Below are 25,514 nucleotides of genomic sequence, written 5' to 3' on the forward strand. Positions count from 1 at the left end.
GACAGAAGTACTGAAGTCCATGTTTACCTGTAATATTTCTGATCACATGTTTTCTTCTCTAAGCTGTGGGTGTAGCAAACAGCACCTCAACGTCAGTCTCGAGTCTAGCTCCCTCTGCTGGTTAAATGAGAAACAACAACCGATTAAATAAAGCTGCCCTAATGGGGGTAATGAGAATGTTGATGAATGCAACCTAAAATTAGAAAATGCACTAAAACACTTTTTCTTTCAATTGTATGTGTGTTTAAATATTTAAGGAGGATGCTATCTCTTCTTTCTGCTGAGATTTTATCAGTGAAAGGTGATACAGTGACATCCTGAGGATGTTGGAATCAGTAGCATCCAAAGAATCTATCCATTCATTAGCTAAGCAGGTTTTCTTTTTTACCCTGGTGTAGGGGTATAGAAGGCTGGACTGCTTAAGGACTTTGGACTATCCAAATGTATGCAGGCACACGGTGAACACCCAAACAGAAAGGTCCCCTCCGACCTGCTAGTCGAAAGCCAGAACCTTCTTCCTTTTAGGCGTCAGTGCTTAATTAATCTCAAGTGTGGATTTAAATCTATGTGGTCACTGGATATTAAAGAGGAAGCAGGCAGCAGCATCCACCTCGCCCTTTTTAAATCTTCAAAAACAACAGTCAGGTGATTGTTAGCAACTTTTTATTGTTTTACCACAAAGTACAGATAAAAACATCCACAGCATATTCTCTCACCTTAATGGCCCAAACTGAAAGGATTTGAGGAGGCAGTGATACAAGACCAACTAAAGATACATGTTTCTGCGTGCTAGTAGAAGATCTACAGTCAGCAACTTCTACCAAGCTTGATGACATTTGTTTTAGTGTTCTATACTGTAGTGTGTATTGCTTCATAACTGAGTGGCACATTCATTCACAAGCAGGCCTAGAAATGAATGCGGATACAGTACAACATGGCTCTTTTGGGATTTTCAGGTTTTTACTGTCTTTTTTTCTCCTTTTTTTTTCCTTCTTGTTTTTTGATGCAAGCCTGAGTCAATACAACACAATCCACACATATGACTCAAAGATATAGTATTTACAGATCAGGTTTATACGGAGAGGAAGACGTATTCGAAAGGAGAACAGTTTATAAGTTTGGGTTTTACCAGAAAAGAAACAGTCACAACCAGTAAGAATCAAAACATACGCAGGATCAAAATCACTTTGACTGGGGCTTAATTTTCTGTTACTTGAGCAGTTTTACAACTTTACTGATTTTCATAATGCTTTGCGTTCTCAGTCCACAGTCCTTTTCATCTGATTTTTTACTGCCACCTTCCATCCGTGGAATACAGGACTATAAAACCATGTTTGAATAATGAGACTTCAATGCATTGCTTCAAGTAGAACTTGTTTCATTACAATTTTAAACTTGATAAGCTGGTCACACTGCTCATTCTGTTTTCCTGAAGCAAAGCAGTGAGCTGCTTCTGGTGCAATCTCTGGTCAAAAGAAGGGAAACCCAGAAAACCTGTTTTGGCTGTGGAAAATGTATCAAAACAAGTGTAAAGATACTTTCTGAGGAAGGGATGTCCACATGAGTGATACTGTATTTAATTAATAAACAGCTGAATACCAAAAAATAGATCACAAAACTCCTGCACTGATTTAAGTTTCTTAGGCTGTGAATCAAAAGCCTCCAGCTGTTTGACGCTTTTTCAGCTTTATACAGTGCTGTCCATGATTTACCTGAAGACTGAGCAGAGATGACATCACACAAAATCAGACAAATAAACTGACATTCGCAGAGGAGCCTGTGAGAACCTGGTTAAGCCGCTTCGTAATACTGACGAGGAAGTTCTAGTTTTAGTGGCGTTTGTTATTAAGCAATCAAACACGAAGAGTCGCCATGTTGTTTGACACATTTTCCCCTGGATTCATAAATGCTAAATTCCCTTTTAGTCTTTCAAAATACACAAGTTAATCCACATGAATGCTCGCGTGAGCTAAAACACACATCAGTACAGGCTTGAATCACTTCAGCGCAGCCTGGAAGGTGCTAAAATCTTTCCTGACTGGCATTTTGGGCTTCTACCATCACGAAAGACTGACATGTGCCCTGAATTCTAGAGTATGTTCAATGTCCGTTGAGTCCTGCGGTTCTCTCAAAATCTCAACTGTAGTATCAAACAAACTAATTCTGTTTTTGATGTATTTGGAAAGAAAGTGCTAAGCTTTGAGAACTCCTGTGATTTAAAGTCATACATGCATGCCGTGATGGCCCACCAGTCAAAGACTTTTACAGCTGTAACAGCTACAAGCTCAGTTCAGGCCCTGTCACACACCATCATTATTCTCTCCTGATGTTTCCTCTCACTGACTATAAGATAGAGGCAAAATACTATAAAAAATGTGCAACAGCACAACATATTTTGCATTCTCCAAACTCATATCCGTATGGTATAACACTGAAATGTTTGAATGATTTGATGTCAGATAAAGGAGCTGGTACGAGCAGCACAGCTGTCTGCTGCTGTAACTACATAACTTCAACTTTGCAACGCTGCCTGAGGTATAATAAATCAACACGTAGCATTGTTAGCGAGCACAACCGCACAGATGTGTTGCACAAAATTATTTTCGGCAATTATTCGATTTTTCTCTGTTAGTAAAGTAACAACAGGAACAACAACATGGCGAGACCACTCTTTATACAACGTTATTGAGAAACTAGATTACTTTAAGCTTTCAGAAACTGTCCTGAAAAAAATCCAAATGTCAGTTTAATTGCAGTCATTTCTGACTTAAAACAGCATTTACCCACACAAACGCCTTCCTCTAACATCAACGTTTTATGTCGATGTACATCATTAATGGATTCAGAGGGTGATAAACATGTTACTGAGTACGCAATTTGTACTGCAGTTTGAACTGGGTTTTTCTTTGCAAAAAGCTACATTTTCCACATATTTCTGAAAGTAGCAGCCAATGAGGAAATATAGTTGCCCCCTGAGGAGCTGCCTGCACACATCCAAACAACACAGACCTTTTATATTTTATATTATTCTCATAGAACATCCATCAAACTTCTTAAAATGTATTTCCAGAAGTGCATATCTGTAGATATTATATATATATATATATTGCACAACATTTATATGTACATTTAAAATAAATATAATTAAATAAAACACGTCTCTTCATTTTTTGCTCTTTTTCTCCTGGCTATAGTTAGTTCACGTTTTTCCCACTGTGTTTTAATGTAGGAAAAGAATAAACAGGGCTGAGGAGTACAAAAAAAGATTTGCTAAAGAAATAAAAAAAAGATAAAGAAGGCTGAATGAAAATGCTTAATTTAGCAAATGATGTGAAATGCTTGCCAATTCTTAGCTGAGACAACTAAAAGAATTGTATATGACATATATGAGATGTAACACACTGATACTGAGTAGATCTCAGCTGGATCATTACCCTCATGTAACTCCACATTGGCCTTCTTGGTTACCAAATCCAAGGCTGGCATCTTTTCAAGACATTTGACTGACATAAAACAAAGTATTGTAAACTTTGGAAGGATTTAAATGGCACTCTGAGGATGTACGCCGTCAAATCCTTCTTTTAAAACCACATTTAGGAACAGAGAAACCATCAAGAACTGGGGCTGCAAAGACAGAGAAATGCTCTAGTCTGACTGAACTTGCTTTGGCATCAGACTAAGACCTCCAGTGATTAACAACAACACCTTTTAGCTCCTTTATGCTGAGAAATTAGAAGCATACTCCTATAATGCTGGGCCACCTCAGAGCATTTCAAATGCTTTTCAGCCTTGTTCTTGAGATTATCAGGCAATGAATCAACAGGAAGAAGCAGGAAAGGTTGTGAAAAGGTGATGATAATAAGGACCCCAGGGCTTGTGGTCCAGCTGAGGGAAGATAAGGAGAAAGACAGCAGAATTTGAGTTTCGGAAATGAGTCAGCTTTAACATGCACAGTCCTGGTGAGGAGGAGCAGGCTGCTCTGTCAGCTGGGGGCCCTGTTTGGCCCCTGTAACGGCAGGATCACCAGCGTCCAGGCTCTCAGACATCTTTTCGCAGATGATGTCGACAAGCCGCTCAAAGGTCTGCTTCACATTGATGTTGTCCTTAGCACTGGCCTCAAAGAACTCAAAACCTACAGGAGAAACAGGGAGTGGGAGAGGAGCAGAGAAGGTTGTGAGGGCTATTGGGCCAAAAAACACTACAAGAAAACCTGCCATAACTGCCATGGTTCGCAGAGAACATATTCCAGTGACTTTGGTGATTACATGCCTTCTAATGCAAAATTTGGTACCCTTGAGAAGAAGGTAAAAAAAAATTTATTGATTCAACTTGCAGACTCCTCCCTCTCTGCTGTGCTTTAGCTCTGCCTCCAGAGTCTCTACCTGCAGTGGAGGCTGTCATGCAGCAAAAGCTGGTCACCATGGTGACGCAGCAATTAACGCAGTTTAAGGGCTCAGAATGGTTGTTTTCACTGCACAGTGGTTAGCACTGTCACCTAACAGCGAGAGGGTTCCAGGTTCAACTCTGTTTGCATGTTCTCCCTGTATATGCATGGGTTCTCTCCGGGTACTCTGGCTTCCTCCCACTGTCCAAGAACATGCATGTTACATTAATTGGTGTCTCTAAAATTATCCTTAGAAGTGAGCGTGGGATAGGTTCCCAGATAGGTTCCAGCCCCCCCATGACCCAGTTAAGCAGGTATAGAAAATGGATGAGAAAAAGTCAATTTCACTAAAGTTTCACTGTTAATCAAAGCCATTATTCCATTACAGGAGCAAGCACAAGAAGGTGCAAATGCTCACCCATAACTGTCCTTTAAGGCTGTCTCTTTGAACTACACCATAGGAGCCACGGGACTTGCAAGGTGACACAATTTTGATTGAGACATTTTTATTAAGCATATCTAAACAACATATTATATTCTACAGGTGTAACAATGGATCTGTGACACTAAAACAACCAAAACAATAGTAAAATGGAGGAAACCTAGATGTTTGTTTTGTCAATGTTTGCTAGCTCAGCCTTTCTGTAGAATTGCATATTGTTGATAGTAATACTGTAGAGATGAGCAGTGTGGCGTGGTTCATGACGCTTTGGAATGATTGCAGCTTTTTCAGAAATGCTGCTAACCCCAAGTTTAACCAGTCAGTGCCAAGCCTTATCCCTGCATTTTTCAGGATTGTTCAGAAGTACCTCACACAGCTTTTTTCCATGAAAACAGTCCCATGGTACTGTCCAGTGCTCTGTAAAAAGTAACCAATCCCACTTGACACTAAGCGAGAGACGGAGTACACCCTGGAAAGGTCCAGAGATTCGGGAAGTCAGTCATAATTGGGGGTGCTGAGAGAAATATCGAGATAATGATGTCATAATAAATGCTGCACAACATTTTTTTCACCAGTGTATGACTATTTCATATGAGAGACAGCAAATATAAATAAATATCAGCATTCTGTATGTCAAAATAAAAATACCACTATACAATGTACAGCAATGCATAGACTGAATGTTTATTTTTAATCCAAAGGCAACTATTATTATTACTGTTTTTGAGCCACAGCCACACGTAATGGGAACAGAATATAAAGGTAATTGAATGAAATAAACACACCTGAAAACATTTCAGAGTAACTCTCAACTTTCAAAGTCTGAACAGTGATTTTTGTGTCCTCATTTGACACATGTTGCACTACCAGATCTTTGGCAAGAACCGATGTAACCTTACTAAATTATATACTCAATTCAAACGCTCTGAAACCAGTGAAGCAGGAAACTGTGAGACGGAGAGTAAGTTTCGTAACAACCATCACCACATCAAGTTGAAAACAGTGAAAACATAAAGCATCACCAAAGGTTGAACAGAGGGATCAAGAATTAATCAAAATCTTCTAATGGAGAGCTGGACCTGCATAATGCAAGTAATGCCCTAAGTATGGGCCTAGCTTTGTCACATGCTGTACATTTATGCATCACAGTAAACAGTAAAGTTGTAAACTTAAAAGATTTCTATTGTATTAAAAAAGAATACAGTGTATATCAGTTATTTAAGTATAGTTATAGTTATAGTATAGACTCATCATCTTCTTCCTTTCTTTTCTTGTGTATTGGTTTGTAAGTTTTCATCTTGCAGTTACAGCTCCCTGCCATTCCAGGGGAGCTGCATCCTCCTCAGCACCCTTACTTCCAGCCTTGGTCAGGTCACGCATCAGTCACCAGTTAACAGAGAGCTAAACATCTGTTCAAATCTTCAGCCAATTTAGAGTCACTAGTTAACCAAGCGTATATGTGGCAGGAAATTCAAAGAAAACTCACAAGCAGAGCAAGAACATGCAAACTACCTACAGAAAGGCTCAAGGCTGACTGGCAGCTTTGAACCAATAAGGATTGTTAAGGTGAGGCGGCAACAGCAGCATAACTGTTACTTCAAACTCCTTCTTTGCTCATCTGAAGGTGGCACCAACAGATTTGATATATAATTTGTTATGGGAGCCAGGATTCAAGGTCTTGGAAAACTGAAACAGGCATCTCCAGTTTTGTTTCTATACCAACAAAGATTGTGTTCAAAATTGCTCTCATTTGAACCATCAACATGCAAAGATGTGCACCTTACATGCTTTCAGAAAACTTAGAATCAGACAAACAAGAGTATCTCTTTAAACTTGAGTCAGTGCACACAAGTCATAGAACTGAAGCGTTTGAACTCACCGAGGTGTTCGGACAGCTGCCGGCCTCTCTCTCCATTTACCACTCGCTCGTCTTCCATATCACACTTGTTTCCAACCAGTAGCACCTGGGCATTGTCCCACGAGTATGTCTTAATCTGAGTCGACCTGGGAACCAACCCACAAACAGTCAAACAGGAAACCCAAAAGACTCTCGTCAGCTGCACTGAGGTTTTAAAGCATGTTCCGGATCACACTGAGTGAACATAGTTTAAAAAATGTTAATCAAATGCGCCAAATGTGATGCCACTGACACAAACTTAAGACCTAACAAAGCCAATTAAGCAACATCTCAGATTGAAAAAATGTAGAAAGCTTGTATTACAGTTAGAGCTATCAAATTGAATCTGAAACGTGTTGAGCAATCTTGCATAATAAACCACATCTATAACGCTCTCATATTCCTCGACTGCTTTTTCAAGCCCAACCATCAGACCTAATCAATAAACCATGTCAAGTTTTATTTCCATTTTTCTGTAGGCAAAAAGATTTGTAGTTTTGTACTCTTAAACTGCACATAAAACTCAAGAGCTGTGTCTGCTACAATATAATGTGTGGTCTTTAAAAAACTTGGAATTACAGAAATGTTAAAGGAGAGAAATGACAAATCATTACCTGAGGTTCTCTCATCTTTAAAACCCTTATCTAATGTAGAAGAAGCAGAGGGTTATCGACTGTACTGAACCAGAGCCCCAGCAGGAAACAAAAACAATGAAAGATCATCATGATCACTGCTGCATCTGATTCTTCCGCAGACACAGGAGAAGCAGATACCGTGGGGCATTAAAGAATACTGAAACCTGAACCATTTCATCTGCCTTGTTCTTTGTCTGCTGTATCTCGTTGTCTATCTACAGGCTAGTGCTGGTTTTCCAGATACCTTTTTATCCATCATCCACTCACCATTCCCTGTCACAGGTGGGTGTCAGCTTACTTTCTTATCATGTGACAAACCCCCTTTTAGCCACAACTTACCAGTCCTGGACAGCATTAAAAGACTCCTCGTTTGTGATGTCATACATGAGGATGAAGCCCATGGCCCCTCGGTAGTAAGCTGTAGTGATGGTACGATAACGTTCCTGACCTGCCGTATCCTGAAAAAAAACACAAAGTAGAGTTCAGATGGAAGTTTTAATGAATCTATCGATGCACAAGTTCCTTCACACCATGAAAGGGATTTCTGATTAATTACATTCACAGCAAAGTTTTACATCTTCAGACTGTAATTGACCCCTTTATCTTCTTCTTCACACTGAACTATAAATCCTGCTGACAAAAACAAACAATATTTCTAAATTCAAGAGATACCAAGAACAAGACAACAAAGAGTTTATTGTTTGTTTTTTTAATTGCATTCCTCTTATAATGTATAGATATAGCAAGCAGCAAGCTACCAGCAACACGCAAGCAGTGAGTCAAACATTATGTAAAACTTGATACAGAAAACGTGATGCACAGAAATTGTTGCACTTTGCCTTTAAACAGCAGCTAGTTTTATCCCAGCTGTCTGATGTCCACTGACAAATAACAAGTGCCATTGTGATTATCTGGCATGTCCAATCTTGTATTTAAATGCATTCACATACTTAATTTAACACCTCTAATCATTACAGTACTTTCTATACGGCAGTGGAATTGAGAGCAGTTAGCACCCTCAAGTTAAGCTTATCACTGCTGTGAAAAAAGGCAGCCATCACTGCTGCTGGAGAGCTGCTGACTACTGCAGAGTGGAAAGGATTAGAAAGCTCTGCTCTGCACATGCAGCATTAGCACACATATGTTCAAATAGAAATGTTTAAAAAAGGATTGTAGGAATGTATGTGTTGACTGTGCAGAGATATGTTTTAACTGAAAAGGCTTTATGAAGGATTCCAGGTTCTTTGGCTGATAACAAACCAGTTATTCGTGGTTTGAATTAATCAATCTCAATCTGGCTTGTAAAATAGCAAAACACTATTATCAGGGCAGAGAAACTTCAGCCCAAAATAAGGCTTGTTTAGCCGTTTTTCACTCTTTTAATCAAAAGTTTACAACAACCGTCCCACTTGGTTTTTAGAGTTCTATACAGCGTGTGTCTATGCTATACTAAAGATATCTCCTTGAAGCTAAAAACTATAATTGTGTGATTGAAAGAGGGCCAGATTTTACTATCAATTTGTCAGACTTCTTGATTGTTCCCAGTACAGCTGGCATTTCAAGGGGCCTCTGGAGGTTTTTAAATCTGGCTGTTGGAGACAAATCATCACCTGAAGTACCAGGGTAGCAACCACGATAAGAACTGGTTGAAATCCCTACAAGCTGAAGAAAGTTGCTTCACTGTTTCCTTTCTTAGCAGGCACCGGGCCGTCAAAGGAAAGCAGATGGCTGCAACATTCAAAGAGCCACAATATCTGTCCTTCAAGAAAAAGACATATGATAAGCTTTAAACCAGATTATATTCATCCAACATGGCTGAAACTAAAGAATTATTTCTTTATCTATGCACTTCTACAATATTTGCCTATTCATTCAATTCATGTTGATGAGAAGCCACTTTCAAGGTTACACTGGTCCTTGCTCCCTTTTTATTACAATCCAAATTCAACATTGAAGTAATGATTTCTCTGCTTTGTCCACATTAATATAGCCTGCATAAACAAAGTAAGAACACATGGAGTGAAGTATCACAGATCTTAGCAGTCCATCTTTGGAATACACCATCCCCACAGACCCATGTCAACATCCACTGTCAAATAATTATAGTGGAAATAAGACAGGGTCATCTTAAGAGAAAGAAATGTATTACTATTCATTTTATCTGAATTTTTTGCTCCCAATGTGGAAACTAGCAAAACAAATAACAGAGACTGACATCTGCTTCTGGAAGGAAGGGAGAAAAATAATATTGACAGTATGTTCTGCAGAGGAAAATAATTTCACTAGTATCTAGTTTCTATCTAGTATCTTTAATAAGTATCTTTTTTTCTTGATGATCCTGTATTGCCTATGCTTTCTGTATTGTTGAGAGTTAAATGAAGAGAATGATGAAACTCCCAAAATATATGCAACTGAAGCTAGCAGCTGATTAGCTTAACTTAGCAAAATGGAGTCTTGCTGTTAGCACGATGTCGCTAGGCAACCAACAGAAACTCCAGGAGGTCACGTAATCCAAGACATAAACCCTGTAAAATGATACATTGTTGTTTTTATAGCTGTAGACTTTAGCTTTTTGTACCGATTAAACAGGATGAAATGTGTTGTCAGTGAACCTTAATGGTACTTGTACATTAAATGGATTTTGTAACCTTTAGACAGAGCCAGGTCAGTTTTCTACAATCTGACTTTGGTCAGTTTCTAGATTGAACAAAGTTAACTAACAATACCTTTTTAAGGAATCTTTAATGTTTAATGAGGCTGTTCACTTAACCCATGACTCAAACTGCAAGATAACAGAGACAAATAAATCCAGCTGTGTATGAACCAAAACTGTGGGTCTAAAAGCATACAGATGGTAGGGTACAGCGGTGTATGAATATAAATTTGTATTTTCAAGCCATTGTAACCCATTATACTAGGAAATTACATATTTAATTTTGAAACATATAGACAACATACCCTTGGTATAAACTGACATGTAAATGTAAGTATGTATCGATTCTTGGACTCATCAGAGTTTCTCCACTCAATCAGACATGATCATTCTCAGGTCATGACATCTTTTTTCAGAGAGCTGTAGCTCTGACCTTCACCGTCCAAATATACGTTTGGGTATATTGTTTAGTAACTGCAATCAGATTCTCTCATGCTCATCCACTCATTTTGCTGAAGGCTGCTCAGGATAAGTGCATTGGTTCTATACCTAAACTGTTAGTGTAGGTAGCACAGAGTGGTGTTACATAATGGGCAGTCGTGTCTGTGCTCACAAAACCTCCTGAAAACAAAATGTTTTACAAGTGAACAAAGCCGGACATGCAAAATGAGAATGTTGATTTTCCTGGAGGAAAATTATAAGTTAAGAAAAGTGACTGCACATAAATTCGATCAACCAGGTAAGGTAACGGACTGAGATTAATTTTTGTAATCTCAAAAAAAAATTTTTCCTGCCACCCAAAACTGTGAGGAAATTTGTGATTTATATTAAATTTGTGAATGCAATTTAAGACATAAATCAAAATGAACCAATTCTGCAGACTTATTGCTGCAAGAACCAGGTAAAATGGGCAAAGTATGGGTGAAGGATGGAACACACAAGAGAGCTAATAATACAAAAATTAACATAAAAGGCACTCCTGTAGACTTGTGTTCTATAGATGTCCTTCAACATCTGAAGAGGACTCTATGAGAGAGTGAACAAAGGTTCCTCTTCAGGTGATGTCAAAGCTCACTAAAATAGCAACTAAAAAGGAAAATGTTAAAGAAAAGCACAACGCAAATGTAACAGTTAGGAAAGTTCCCACTAGACAAGTTGCATTTGTAGATTAGCACCCTACATGTTGAAACAACACCCTACATACATTATAATGTGACACCAAGGCCTCCGGGCCAGGCATCATTCAGTGCGGTTACATGCGGGCCATCGGATCGGATTAATGGCTAAATTACAATAAGATTGAGTTATTCAGCTCATGTAGACACCTTAATCTGACAAGAAATCTAATCGGATCGGGTTACTTGCGATTGAATTAAGACCCTGAGATAACTCGATCCGATTGCCCACTTAACGTCCCTGGAGACGACAGTGGATCGGATCGAGCGTTCTGCTCATGCTCGAGATTTTTTCCTGCAATTGTCAACCGGAAGTCAAAGGAGTCAATATTACTGTTGTTGTCGCTGCCGTCAGAAAGAAACAAACAACGCGGCGGAGAATGCGCCGTTGTGGTAAATGTACTTGTATAGCGCTTTTCTAGTCTAGCTGACCACTCAAAGCATTCACCCCACTCACACACATTCATACAGCATGTCTTAAGATTCATAACTACGTGCTTTTCTAATCATTCATACACACATTCATACCCCCAATGATACACTGGGGGGGGCGACGTGGGGTTCAGTGTCTTGCCAAAGGACGCTTCGACATATATCCTGGGGAAGCCAGAGTCGAACCACCGACCTTCCAATTGGTGGGTGACTGCTCTTCCTCCTGAGCTACAGCCGCCCGTTTGTGCCATAATCATGCTCGTCACAAATGTAGAGGGACGTAGCTTCATCTTGCTCTTCGTTCGCCATCTTTCTCGAATGCCTCAGTTTTGTTGTTGTAGGTGGTGAAGATGTCAAGTGGTTCTATTAGCGATAGTTGAAATGGGTACAGCGCCACCTATTGTACTGCGGTATTGCATGCTTTGTGCCAGTGATTCGATTCATTCACCGCCATATAACAAAGGATAATTACCCTTGCTCAGATAAGGAGCATAACCCAACTATAGCTATAATCGAGTTAATCTCATCATGTAAACCCACTGAGTGTGAATGATGAGCTGGGAGTGAGAATGTGTTATGTATTACGAACATTACAAATATACATCACATGGTAATAGAAGTGATTCTGTCATAACTGCAAATGATGATGTTGTGCTTTAATAACTCAAATAATTTAGAGTGACGGATCATTTAACAAAAATCAAATTAAGGGATTGACGACAGAATCTTTAGCTATTGTCTTAAATGTCATAAACACTGACAGCCTGAATGCAGCCTTAAGTCTGCAAACAGATTTAAAGCAGAAAGCATTTCTAAGCTTCAGCAGTAGATCTAATACGGTGACGTTGTGGTTATAGACACAAATACAGTAATTTCCAGTGTTATAACATGTATGTGTATGTAAATGTGGATCACAGATCAGATTACATACCTGATTACTCTACATAAATGGGATTAAATGCACACAGTGAATGAAATATGCTGTTTATACTCTGCCAATGTTTGAGCTCAAACAATTTCCATTTTTTTTACTATGTTTGAATCTCAGTTGATAGAGCTGCTGAAAGATGGGGGATGGTGTGTGTATGCATGTGTGGGTGTTAGCTACTGAGGGAGATGTGTAGTAATGGGGGAAGGGAGAACAGCACTCAGTCATGTTTTCTTCTTGTCCTCTGATTGGCCAATTGCATCTTTTTACCAGAGGCAAGACCTGGCAAAGGCTGACAACAGAAGCAGTCCTACACATATATGCACAAATCCCTGGTCACATCAACAGCAAGACTTGTTGTAAAGGTGAAAACGAATCTACAACATGATGCTGATACACCAGTTTTCTTCATCTAAGCTAACCTCAGGGAGCCTGTTTTCCCAGTGTGCTGCTCTTTAGTGCAGATACATGTATGATTCAATAAATCATCAAAATAAACTTCTTCCTGTTTGCTCCTGAGGGCATATCCCTTTAACTTGCTGTGTCGTCTCATTATTTTTGTTCTAATTTATGCCACTCTACCAATCCTACATTCACACAGCATGCCAATTTAAACAATTAATTTAATTTATTTTACAAATTCAATTAGATTTAAAAGCATAACATGGATTTGAGTTCATTTACTTCCATCCAGTCTCTTGCTCTCTTACCCAGATCTGTAATTTGATCCTCTTGTCATTCCTGTAGATGGTCTTCACCTTGAAATCGATCCCAACTGTACTGACAAAAGCCGGTGTAAAGGAGTCATCAGCATAGCGGAACAAGAAGGAGGTCTTGCCCACACTGCTGTTGCCAATAATGAGAATCTTGAACATATAGTCAAAGTTCTGGTCTGAAGACTCCTTCTGCCCGTAGGTTGCAGTTGCCGAGGCCATCTGTAGGACAGAGAGAAAGAAGAAGAACTTTAATCAAATAGCATGAGAAGAGCAAAAATGTACACAAATATCCTGTATATAATGATACAGATGTAGAAATATCCATAAATATCAGCAACAATTACAAGTATACTGTATTGATTATTAAGCCGTTTAACTAGAAAAAGTAGGACTGCATAAACAGATAATATGTTTGAGCTAATTAAGGTGAATTGTTATTTTCTTACAGCGGATATAGATCAAAATGGAGTACTTTGCTACACGGTTATGCAAAACTATTGAAACTGCAGCAATAATTTTGATTTATGAGAACTTCAATGCACCCAAATACAAATGTTGTCATTTTTCTTTTCTATTGCCTGTGGACATTAGGCATTTCCATAATACTAACTGTTTAAAGCTCATATCAGTTTTTATGGGTAAGATTTAACGGAAATTATGTAACTGCGGCAGGTTACAGACACTGACTAAAGTTAATGTTTTTAGTTACAACACCAGCTCCACTTCTAAATGAACCAAAATCAAATGAGTGTCTGCATGTCATGTCACCCTGAAAGTATTTTGTTTCAGAGGGGGCTTGATCTTGGGTGTATTTCTAGTAAAGAGAAACTACTGAATAACCTAAAAAATCTCATAGGAATATTGTATGTTATTGTATATATATATATCACTATTTGTCGCTTTGATCTCGACAGCTACGCTTTCCCAGTGTATAAACTTCAACATAATACTGAATTGACTATTTGTGGTATAAACTGTAGATTGGAAAATATTGAAGATAAAAGACACAACTGAGAGGAGGGTGGGACTGAAAGAAAAAAGCATTCAAATATAAAAAATTTAACATTTTAAATGTGCAACTTCAGCACCATGGACAGCATCATGTAGTTGGGCCATTTATAATGTTCAGCAACAGTCAGACCTTTAGATTCCAAATTACACAAACTTTAAAGGATCCATGACGTATGTAGACAAGTCTGAAATAAAGTTAGAAACCTTAAATGCTCTTCACTCTTCTTGCAAACAGGGGACAGTGAGGAGGGATGGTAGGTGAAACTGGGAAGATACATTTTGATCGTTATGTTTACGGGATGGGATAGCACCACTTCCTCATCACGATCTCATATTGAGGAAAACAATGTATATGATAACTTTTGTAGTAAACTGCAGACTAGCGGTGCAATGATTACTGGTTAACATTTGGATAATTATCTCTGATTACTGATCATTGTTTTAATAATTCTTTAAGCAAAACTAAAATGATCTCCGGGATCATGCTGATTTCTACATGTATATGTACTAAAGACAGCATAGTTCAACAGAAACGTATTTAATTAGCGCTTAGACAAAAGATGAGATTCTAGCGACGTCTGTTAGACTCAGCATAAGAGATGACTTGATAAACAAGTTTGGCTTGAAAGTTGCATATTTGCTTCCTGGATATTAATCAAAGCAGCATATTGCAATGTCATCGGAAAACAGAACTCCAATTTGAGTCTCCTCATCAGCAAAATGTTGGAGGCAATCAGTTATAATGTCTGAGGAACAATTCAGCATGACCTCCTTCATTTCAGTCTGGAGTTTGGTATTTAGAAATGTATATATGTTTTAACATTGTTTCTCATCTTGTTTAGTCCAGTATGCTTAGCCCAAGATTGTAACCCCCAAATTTAAAATTTCTCCACTCTATTTGTGTCACCTACAGAACTGTTGTGATACTAAACAATGGTGATGACACCTTCATGAGTACAGCTTAAGTTATAGACCATTAAAGATGTAGCCTGACAACAACACCAACAATGACACTACTGACAACTACCTATGTGACAGCTGTAACTTTAGATTTACTAGCCCACACACTCACAAACAGGAGGTGGTGACCTTATAGACTCATACTTTCCTGACAGAGGACTTTGCTCTAAAAATGCTGTCATTCTTGAGGTACAGCTTGAGTAAAATTGGAGGTAGAGCCTTCAGCCATCAGGGCCTTCCCCTGTGGAACCAGCTCAAAAAGCTGGACATATTTTCTGCTCTGAATTATCAATGGCTGTACTTCTAATCTTTTTTAGTTTTCAGTTCTTGCAGATTAGTTTTTTAAAACTATTTTCTTGAACTCACGTGGTACTGGTTTTCATCTTTGACCTACAAATATGTAGGAGAGTTTCTCTGTTTCGACAATACACAAAGTAACTGTAAACCTCCCATCAGTTTACTCCATTGTAAGCCAAGTCAAACTAGTGTTCTTAAAAAAAACATTCATCTACAGTGTTGACCAAATGAAAGATAATCAACCCAAAACAATGTCATAAGATAGACGGGAGCAAGCTAATCCATGCCTAAATAACATCTGAGTGGCTCTAAGAACTAATAAAAGTTGATGTTATAGTGACCAAAGCGTGCAACATGAAGGCTAAATTGTGTTTTCGGTCCTTGTGCTTCTACAAATCTAAAATTAGTCATCTGCACCAGTCTGGCTGCACCACAAAATTCATACATGTATAATTCTTAATTAAAGGACCATGACACATAAATTACATTATTCTGTTATGACTTCTTCTCATTGTTCCACCAGCACAGCAGCATCTCATCTTGCTCTCATGAAGTCACAGTTTTCCTTCCTCATGATGGACTGTGCTGATATCTCAGACCAACTCGTGCCAAATCTGATGCATGGATAGGTAGAATCATGAATTGTTCATGACTGAACCATTATCAAACCTATACTGAACAGATTATTATTATAAACTTGCTAGGAGACATGAAAAAGTCGACAGTCAGGCTGCAGCACTGTGGACAAACTGCGGCTGAGATGATAGATATTACAACAGTTTATAATAATTGTAATAAATTGGTATAATTTGATTCAATCTAATTTATTTTCTTCATATTGCTTTAGTGTATGGGAAGGTCTTTAAAATAAAAGAAGAGTCTGACTTTTGATAAAACTCTTAGCTGTACAAAGGTACACTAATTTCAAACAAGAATAATAATTTTCTTTACTCAAGTGAGCCAATATAAGAAGATGTATTGGCGTATCAAAATAGGAGACAAAGCAAGCAGTAGTAAATAACTCAATCTCAATCTTATTTTCACTGAGAATGATACATTTTTACCATGTTTAACATCATCCAAACAATTTACTTAAAATGTACAAAACAACAAGTGTCAGGTTTCAGCTGAAGGTAAATTTGAGTATCTTCATCATAAAAGTGAAATCCTAATACAGCTAATATGGACAGGATGTTTTGTCAAAAATTTTGACAGAAAAGAGAGACAGAAATACTACAGCTGGCTTTATGATATAACAGATCTTCTAACAGCAGCCATGCAGATTATCGAATCTCAAATCTCTCAAACTGCAGCCATCGAGCCAGAAATCAAATAAACCACCAGCTGCTTTAATGACTCTCACAACATTTACTGTAATGTAACCACGTGGACTAAAATGGTTCAAGGCTAAAAGGCCTTGCTAACTCTTGAAAGCACAATGACCTGAGCCCAAAGGACTCTGAGTCCCCCCACACGTCTCTATATTTAGACTGTTATCTCAACTCGACTGCAGCCAAATATGAGGACTCTCAGGGAATAGAGCACAAACAAAGCAAGAGCACCGTCCTCACAGACCGGCCTATCAGTTTACATGAAGGAACAGAGAGATGCTTGTTAAAAATTTAAGAAGACCCTGCCCTTCCTCAACACATTGATTGTTTGTTATACAGAGAGGGCTAAGAAAGTGTTGTTTGGTGTGATATGACCGGCTACAGCTGATAAAACTGTAGTGAGGTGCCACAGAATACAAACATTACTTGTTCTACTATTTTGAACAATACGAGTTTTCTCATATAGTTTAACTACCAAAAATCAAGAAATATAACAGCTGCATGGTTGTCAAGGTCTATTCAGTTGATGGCATCTTCTGTTTTGCCTTTCACGGTAATAATGCCTCACAAATCTGCAGCCTGGAGCTTCTATGTACACAAAACTACACAATTCATTGTTTTCTTGCAAAATAAGTCATTCTTATTAAAAAAATAATCATAAAGAAAGAGAGAGATCTTACAAAGTGTAAGTTGTTTTTTCAAGATTTTTTTTTATATGATACCAAAATATAAGTTCAAATTCCAAGATCTGAATATATCGATGTCTGGTGCCCCCCAGCACTGCATGCTAAGAGGTCAGACATAAGGTCAGTATTTACCTCACTGGTGACATGCCTTTATTTAAAGGAACATCATCCACAGTATTTCACCAAAACTTAGTACAAAATACAAATTCTAAAGTGTATACCAGAACAGGCCAACCAGTTATCTGACTTCTCTCTCCGTTTGACTGTGTGAACTGAAACAAACCAAATCCAAAAAGACAATGACATTTATCTTACTCCGACCAATGTACTTGAAGTGAGATCACATTTGATCACAGTCAGGACTTTGTGTTCAGTTTCCTCTTTGCCTCGTTAGAAATGTATGTACTCGTATTAATGTCACATCTAAACTGTCTGCTCAGCCCTCCAGATATTCCTATCCAAACACTCTTTATCGAAAAGCTTCTCTGAGCTGAGTCAGGCAGTTGCACAGCAATGACACATTAGGCAATTAGAAGTTTTAAAACTAGAAACAGACTTTTCTTTCAAATGATTTTTCTGCATTTCTGTCTTCCCTCTGTCTGAACCTCTTAAACCTTTGTTTCCCTCTCAAAGTGTTTTACCAACTGAGGAAAAATCAGTTCCACCTCTCACTGATGTGACCCTCTTTCTCTTTTCTCTTAAGCAAAATGTCTGAATTCTAGAGCTTGTGTTCATCAAGCTTCCTCGGGGGCCAAAATGTTGGCCTGATAATGAAATGCAAGCTGTGTTATTAATAGAAAAAGATTAGTTGGGGTTCAAAATGATCAGCTACTGCTGCGACTGGATGTTGTCAAACACCATCGCAGACTCTTGTGGGCTTTCAGAAGAGGCTGTTCAGCATCTGCTGTGTGTTATGGTGTAGTAAGATTACTGCAGCCTTTCCTCTGTGTCTCAGAGATTAGCTTTGAAGAAGAGGGCTGGTTTAACCTTTGCTAAACTGTACTCTGATACGAAAGCTTACAGACTGAAACCTCTCTGCTTAATCTGCAAGCAATTAACAAATTCTCATTATGCAAATGTATTTCAGCCAGCAGGATGCTGCTGCATTCATTTAGCCTTGATAGTAAACTGCCTACAAGTCAGGTGAAACGCCTTAATAAAAAGAAATGTTCCATGAACCACACATATTACTTTTGTTAACTTGGCATTTTGACCAATTCATTACGGGGAGAATCAGAGTTTTTACTGTAAAAACATGTCTGGACACATGTAAAATTCCTGCAAACATGTTCAATCTAAAAATCACACTTAATTGGGACATTATGTTTTGCGCCAGATCTTTCTTTTGTCTACAATTCTGATCAATAGTGTTTTTCAGTCCTGTGCTTTATTGCCCTTAGGTTTACAATACAGTCTCACTAAATCCTCCCAATTCTGACCATCTCATGTGAGGAGAGTAATTTGCCTAAACTTTGTGGGTGTTTACGGCTCAAATTGTTTCAGTTTCTCACTGAAGGCCTAAAAATCAACTATGTTTTTGTGACTCTTTCTCTGTATAAATACTAAGACCCAATTTACGTGTCACCATGTGACCACTGTATGTCACAGTGTTACACGTGCCGCAACGTGACGATGTGTAATGCAACGTGCTACTTGATGATGTTCACACACGGCGTCTCACTACGTACACATCTTGCTGACAGTATACACTTTCAACACTATTTGGAATATTTGGAAGTTCATTAAGAGGAATAAGGGTTGAACAAGGCAATACTCCTATGACTCACATGCATGAGACCATGAGCACGTGACCACTCGCAAATGGCTAGGGTTGAGAACTATGTCAGTGCATTCCTCCTCTCTTATTGTCCCATTTATTTCCCTCATATTGACATCTTTTACACTGAACACTGAATTTCTTTAATTGTCTTCTGAATGTGCTGACTCATGACTCTTCTTCCAGATAAGGTCTCACCTTTTACAATAATCACAGTAATTATCAGTTTCTCTAATATCAACTAAATTATATAGTCTCACTTTCAAGCATGACATAGTTTGAATAAGTTTAAATAAACAACTCTGGCCCAGAGACAAAAAGAACAATAGTATTGATCGTTCATGCTGTTAGTTTTCATACAATGTTTCTTGGTGGTTTAATGCCGAAATAAAACATCTAAAATGAATGACAGAATCCTATGATATGACAGTCCAGATTCAATGTTTTATCTGACTAAGATGAAAATCTTAAAATAACGACACTGAGCTGAGACCGAACCCCAGGAGGAACGTGATGTGAGAGTTTAAACTAAGCTGGTGGAGAACTGCCAAGTGGACAGCAGCAAGATCTGTTGTCCTGGCAGGGTAGACTGGATGAAAGAGGTGGGATATGTTCTATCGGGCCTTTAGAGAAAGTTAATAATAACAGAGGCGAAATTACCCTGAAATAAGTCAGCTTTGTACCTGCTGTGTCCTTCTGTTTTTGGAGGCACGTGTTTTCTTTTCTTTGTTTGGTTTGTTTGTTTACTAAAGAAATCAGGTTGAATTAACAAAGAAAGAAAAAACTTTTACATTGCAGACGAGAAAAACAGAACTGAAGACTGATTTTTTTTTTCATGTTTATTTATAATATAAAGCCCTGAAACCAGAGCGTTCTGCTAATGTCTATCTGCCACACAGTTATTTCTGTTTCACCTTCCCCTCCCTGTCTGGATTTTTCATGCTGCTCTCTCAAACCAGAAGAAGTTTTTACCCTAATCCAATCATGATTAAGAATGTTGGTTTTAATGCAAGACAATGACATCATCGAGCTCTCCTCTAAACCTGCCACCTAAAGGAGATTGACGTCCTGCAGGAGCTGGATTGATCCAGAGCTAAGTGCTGCTGCAGTCACGGAGTCACACTCAATTCATCAGTATTGGCTGTCTTCCTGTAGAGAGACAGCTAATCCGCAGATGATTCCCAGATCATCCAAACACCTTCTTATTTCAAAACGGTAACTGAGACGATTGACATTGATGTCTTTATCACCGCCTGATCTGTGAGCAAAAAGTCACAGTAGTAAATGATACAGATTTTCCGCTGCCACCGATCTCTTCACATTCTTCATAAACTCATAAACTCAAAAAACTAAATCTGGGATAGCGATGCGCAGCTCAAACACTGAGGGTCAGCCAGCCTGGATGAATGACTCCATTCAATTGAAAGCAACTAAATCAGAAACTTAAGAAATGCCTTAAACAAAAGTCAAGAAATCAAGCTTTTAACCTTGTTAAGATATCTATGAGATGATTTTAATTTTAATAAAAGACATATAGCAAGCAGTACGTATCGTGGCTGAACATGACTGCCAGGGTTTCATTTGAGACAAATTTAAGGAATCCACCAATTTGAGGGATGGGGCTCATCAGTGCTGACATTTGGGAACAAGGTTTATAGCAACACATAATGCGACCTGTGCTAATGTAGTTAAACTGGAGGCTGTTGTTAGGCTTTTACCATCGTGTTGCAGATGCTGTAGGAGACCCTGTACAATTTGCACTTGTCCTTCTTCAGAAGCAGTTTCCTGCTCTGATATATATGAATGAAATACTCCAATACCATAACTTGTATTTTGCAAGTGTTTGAACTGTGTTGAGTCCAACTGGTGGAAAGCAAGGCGGCGACCAATTTCTGCATTCAAAGATTTGTACATATGAAAAGAGGCAGAGATATAGATGTCTGGGGCATCTGAGGCATCAATGGATCATCTTTTTTTCAAACAAGCACAGGAACCTCTTCTACCCCACAGATCACTGTAGTAGGACAGGCTGTATTTGTTATTTAAGATGCAGACTGTGAATTTAAAATATTAGCCTGGTATTACAATAACTAAAATGGAATATAACACATCTTCACCCTTCACCTGATTTACATTTCTGCACTGCTTTGCAGAATCCCTCATGCTCTATTGCTAGTACTCTTTGTAATCATACATTTTTTAACATAATTGTGCACGTTGGGTGCTTTATGTTTTCTGGAGCCTGCTGCGTTGCTTTTTAAACGTAGAGTCACTTTTGGACGTGCAGTTTCCCAAACTTGTAACGCGATAGCCGCAGACAAAATCATCATAGCAATGGGAAAAATATTGGCAAAGCTTTCTGCAAAAACATATATTTGTGTACTTTGGGTACCATATACCTCTGATGTTTTTATAACCTTACCACATACTTATAATGCATAATGAAGTACTATAGCAGAGAAAAGAAAGTCAAAGAAAAGAAAAGAAAAGAATTCAGAAACAGCTGCACCAAGCTTGGACTCAAACATGAGTCCTTTGCTTGTGAGCCAAATGTCTTTCCGAGTTCTCACCTCCTATTTCGTGACGCAGCCTGTGATACAATGTAGCAAAATAGAAAGATTAAGGTTAGCTCGCAATATGCAGCTACTGTATATTATTATAAACCAATTCATATAATCCAAATAAATCAAATGCCCCCTTGGCACACAAAATTACTCTCTAAAGAGGATCTTTAACTTTTTTCACCTTTTAGTGGCCATCATTGTTTCTTTCATACACTTGGAAGGTGAGAGTAAAGTAGGTTATTTATTTGGCTGTTATATGCAACTTCACCACTAAATAACACTAAAGCCAACACATAGGCCTTCTGAGTACAAATTCTTTGAGAAGGCATCATCAATAGTTCCTAATCAAAGCTTCAATAATATCTTAAGGCAGGAGAGGTGAGATCTACATATCTGCAGTGGCAAGCAAATTCATTTTTTACTTCCTAATTAGAACAAATAGACAGTAGTAGTTTAATTAATTTACTTAAGTACTGTTCTAAAGTATCTAATTTCCCAGAGCTATTAATAAAGTTTTTTTTCTTCTCATTTACAGTCTTGATGTATCTGTACCTATATTAGAATATTACTGGTAAAATCAATTTAATCTGTAGTGTGAAGCCAGCAGGCTTTTGACTCCTGACCCCTCATCAAACTGCTGGTCTTTGCATCTTTCCACACTGTCTGCTGTGCTGTTCCATTTTAGCAGATGCCAAAATGTTTAAGTGGGACATTAAAACTGGACCACAGAGTCACCAACTCACTGCTTAAACTCATCTACATCAAATCAATCTAGAACTCAGTTATTTTTTTCTCAACTGAATATCCAGCCGGCATTCGAGCTGGCATTTCCCCCCTTTTCTTCACAGCACATGGCTCCTTGTTCTAGAAAGTGTGGGGATGCAGATGAGAGGAGGAGAAGCTAAAAATAGCGCCCCCAACCCCCCCCCCCCCCCCCCCCCCCCCACACACACACACACACACACACATACACACACACACACACACACACACACACACACACCACCACCAAAAACAGAAAGCAGCGAGGATAGTGGGCAGGATGTGGAGGATGTTTTTTTTTTTGGTGCTGCAGTCTGCAGGTGAATTCAGGACAGATAGGATTCAAATATAACCTTGCTTCTCTTTGTCATATATCCTGTTTTTACATCTCTGCTGCACTTGATGCATTCAAGGTTTTCTTTGGTCACTTTCCAGTGACTGTGACTCTTATTTCAGTCTATTTCGATAACGCTTTTTAAGGGCCAGTTCCAGCTTTTAAACAGTTTAGAGCCTCTAAAGCAGCGAATAGATGCTTGTGGGACAGAAAGACCTAAAATATTTTCATTTAGAAAAAAAGTCATCTGGACTGTTTTCCTGCAGCTGTAGTCAGATAAGTATCTCCCAGAGCTTCTTCCCAAGAGCAAACAGATATCTGAAAAGGATCAAAAATACACCACTCCAGCCCATCATCAATGCTGTTTGGTACTGTGGCAGTGTTTGTCCCAGGCAACATCATGGATAGATGTGCCTTTTGCGTTGTGAAACAGCAAATGTGTCACTCTTGCCTGCAGGCCAAAAAGCCAGTAGGTTTACTGTCTGCAGTGGACGTGCAGATGTGGCCTGCAGACAGCTCAGATTCAGACTCTTTTAAACACAATTATATATCTTGGAAGGTAAGGAAAATAAATGAAACCCCATCACTGACAGAGGAGTCTTTGGTCTTTATATTGATTTGCTTTAATAACAAAACTGCTGACTGACTTGGCTGACTCCACAATGTACAGTTTCTAATACAGTCGAGCCATGAAAACAGCAGACACAAGTAGATGAAAGACTATCCATCCTCTGGCACACACTAAGATCCAATTATATGTCTTCTTTACAGAGTACATATTTAATTTCCCACTTTGTGCTGTTCAAGACATCCTCCGTTTGTATGCTATCACTATCACTCAACGTTATTCGTTTGAATATAATATGAATTGACAGACAAATCATATGCGCATACATGACGATATCTGATTAAATGTTTTACCTCACCACAGGAACAGCGCTTTTAATGAATTATATGTGCAATATTCCTCCAATCAAACCTGAGTTTTGGGCAAAGAGAGAGAATGTATTATCAAAGCATGATGTCCATGAAACATTATTAGCAATGTGCTAATTACAACAATAACAATAATCTAATGATGGACCGAATGTTCATATTTTATTCTAGGTCCTGCCTCCGACCCATTTGGTCCTCTTTTCTTGGTTTAAACCACCCGACAGTGTGAAACGCCTTTTCCTGCAGGACAGGACAGGCCCAGAATCAAACCAGAGAGCCACTACAGCAATAGCAGCCTTCATCCATCCAGAGATAACGCCTATCAACATGCATTTTACGCGCTACATCTACGTCGCCTTTCTGGGTCTCACAGTGGAAACAGCTGTTAGGGCAAAGCATCTTGTGTGGGACTCTAATCTGAAACCCTAGTCTTTGAATTTAGAATAAACGGAAGGATACACATTAAATACAAGATACGCTACATTACAACTACAATATGATATATGCCAATGCAGCATTAGTAAAGACAAAATGCGTACCTTTGCAGATTTCTATCCGGCTTCTGTCCACCGCGTTCAGCACCCGCAGACACACCACTACCGAGAAGTCAGAAATGTTAAGCAGCAGAACATCCGGTTTGTCATTCCATAAATAAGGGCTGACGCAAGGTGATTCAATATAGGCTAATGACAATTAGGATAGATGGGGTACTATTCAAAGAATGATAAGTTGACTATCACAGTTCTTTCTTTTCTTTAATCGGTAGTATGGCAGGTTTAGAACAATGGATGGATGGATGGATTTTTATCTTTATTTAAAGAAACAGTTTTTATCAAAAACTTAGCAGTAATCAAAATGAACCAATATAATGATCATGTAAAGCTATTTTAATTCGTAGCTAAATATTTGAGCGCTAAAATAGAGTAAGAATACAAAGTGGAATATAATTAAAATATCTTAGTATAAATAATAGTACACATATGAATCAGTAATCTAAATGACCATCAAAATTTCATGATTGTGATGCATGAAATTGGTGGAGCTCACCTTTAAATGGTTGCAGTTTGAAATTGTGTTGACCAGCTTGTACGATTTATCTTGAAGGCAAAACACATTTCCGGCCTTTTTCTAACACCGCTATCTTCACAAGGCTTTGTTCAAAACGTAAATGACAGATGGGCGGGGGTTTGAGAAGATGGAGAAGATTGATGACTCGTCTGACGAATCCGGAGCCTCAGAAGCGTCCCGAAACATTCTACCTCAAATTCTGAACCGTTCGTTTATTATTGATAAGAGCTGCCGGAGACACTGAATTATTGATCAGGGGGTCAGCATTAACCACTGCTGCCATTTCCACAGTAGTCGTAACCGGCCTCGTCATGGTGACTGTAAAAATATCCCCGCAGAAACATCAATACCACATACAGACAGAGTTCAAATAAATCACAGAATCCTTACGTGTTATTATATTACATACAGATACAAAGTTTATATTACAGACATAAGCACATATTGAGAAATGTTTCAAGTTTAGTAAAGAAAAAAAAGCCTATTTTTGTTTTACTGCCAAGTGTGAAATAATTTATTTGCACCA

The 25,514-nt window shown here is 38.5% G+C and overlaps 1 protein-coding gene across 1 annotated transcript; it reads right to left on the reverse strand.

Annotated features, from left to right (window-relative positions):
* Positions 1 to 646: 646 nt before the first annotated feature.
* On the reverse strand, positions 647 to 24,536 carry rab3ab (RAB3A, member RAS oncogene family, b). The gene is made up of 5 exons (XM_072389230.1): positions 24,460 to 24,536; positions 13,257 to 13,481; positions 7,698 to 7,816; positions 6,706 to 6,830; positions 647 to 4,132 (listed from the first exon to the last, which is right to left on the reverse strand). The coding sequence occupies exons 2-5, from the start codon at positions 13,479 to 13,481 to the stop codon at positions 3,942 to 3,944; spliced, it is 660 nt and encodes a 219-aa protein (XP_072245331.1). The 5' UTR covers positions 24,460 to 24,536; the 3' UTR covers positions 647 to 3,941.
* Positions 24,537 to 25,514: the final 978 nt, after the last annotated feature.

This window comes from Leuresthes tenuis, unplaced genomic scaffold (assembly GCF_036924035.1).
Source record: "Leuresthes tenuis unplaced genomic scaffold, fLeuTen1.0.hap1 SCAF_7, whole genome shotgun sequence".
Taxonomy (NCBI): Eukaryota; Metazoa; Chordata; class Actinopteri; order Atheriniformes; family Atherinopsidae; genus Leuresthes; species Leuresthes tenuis.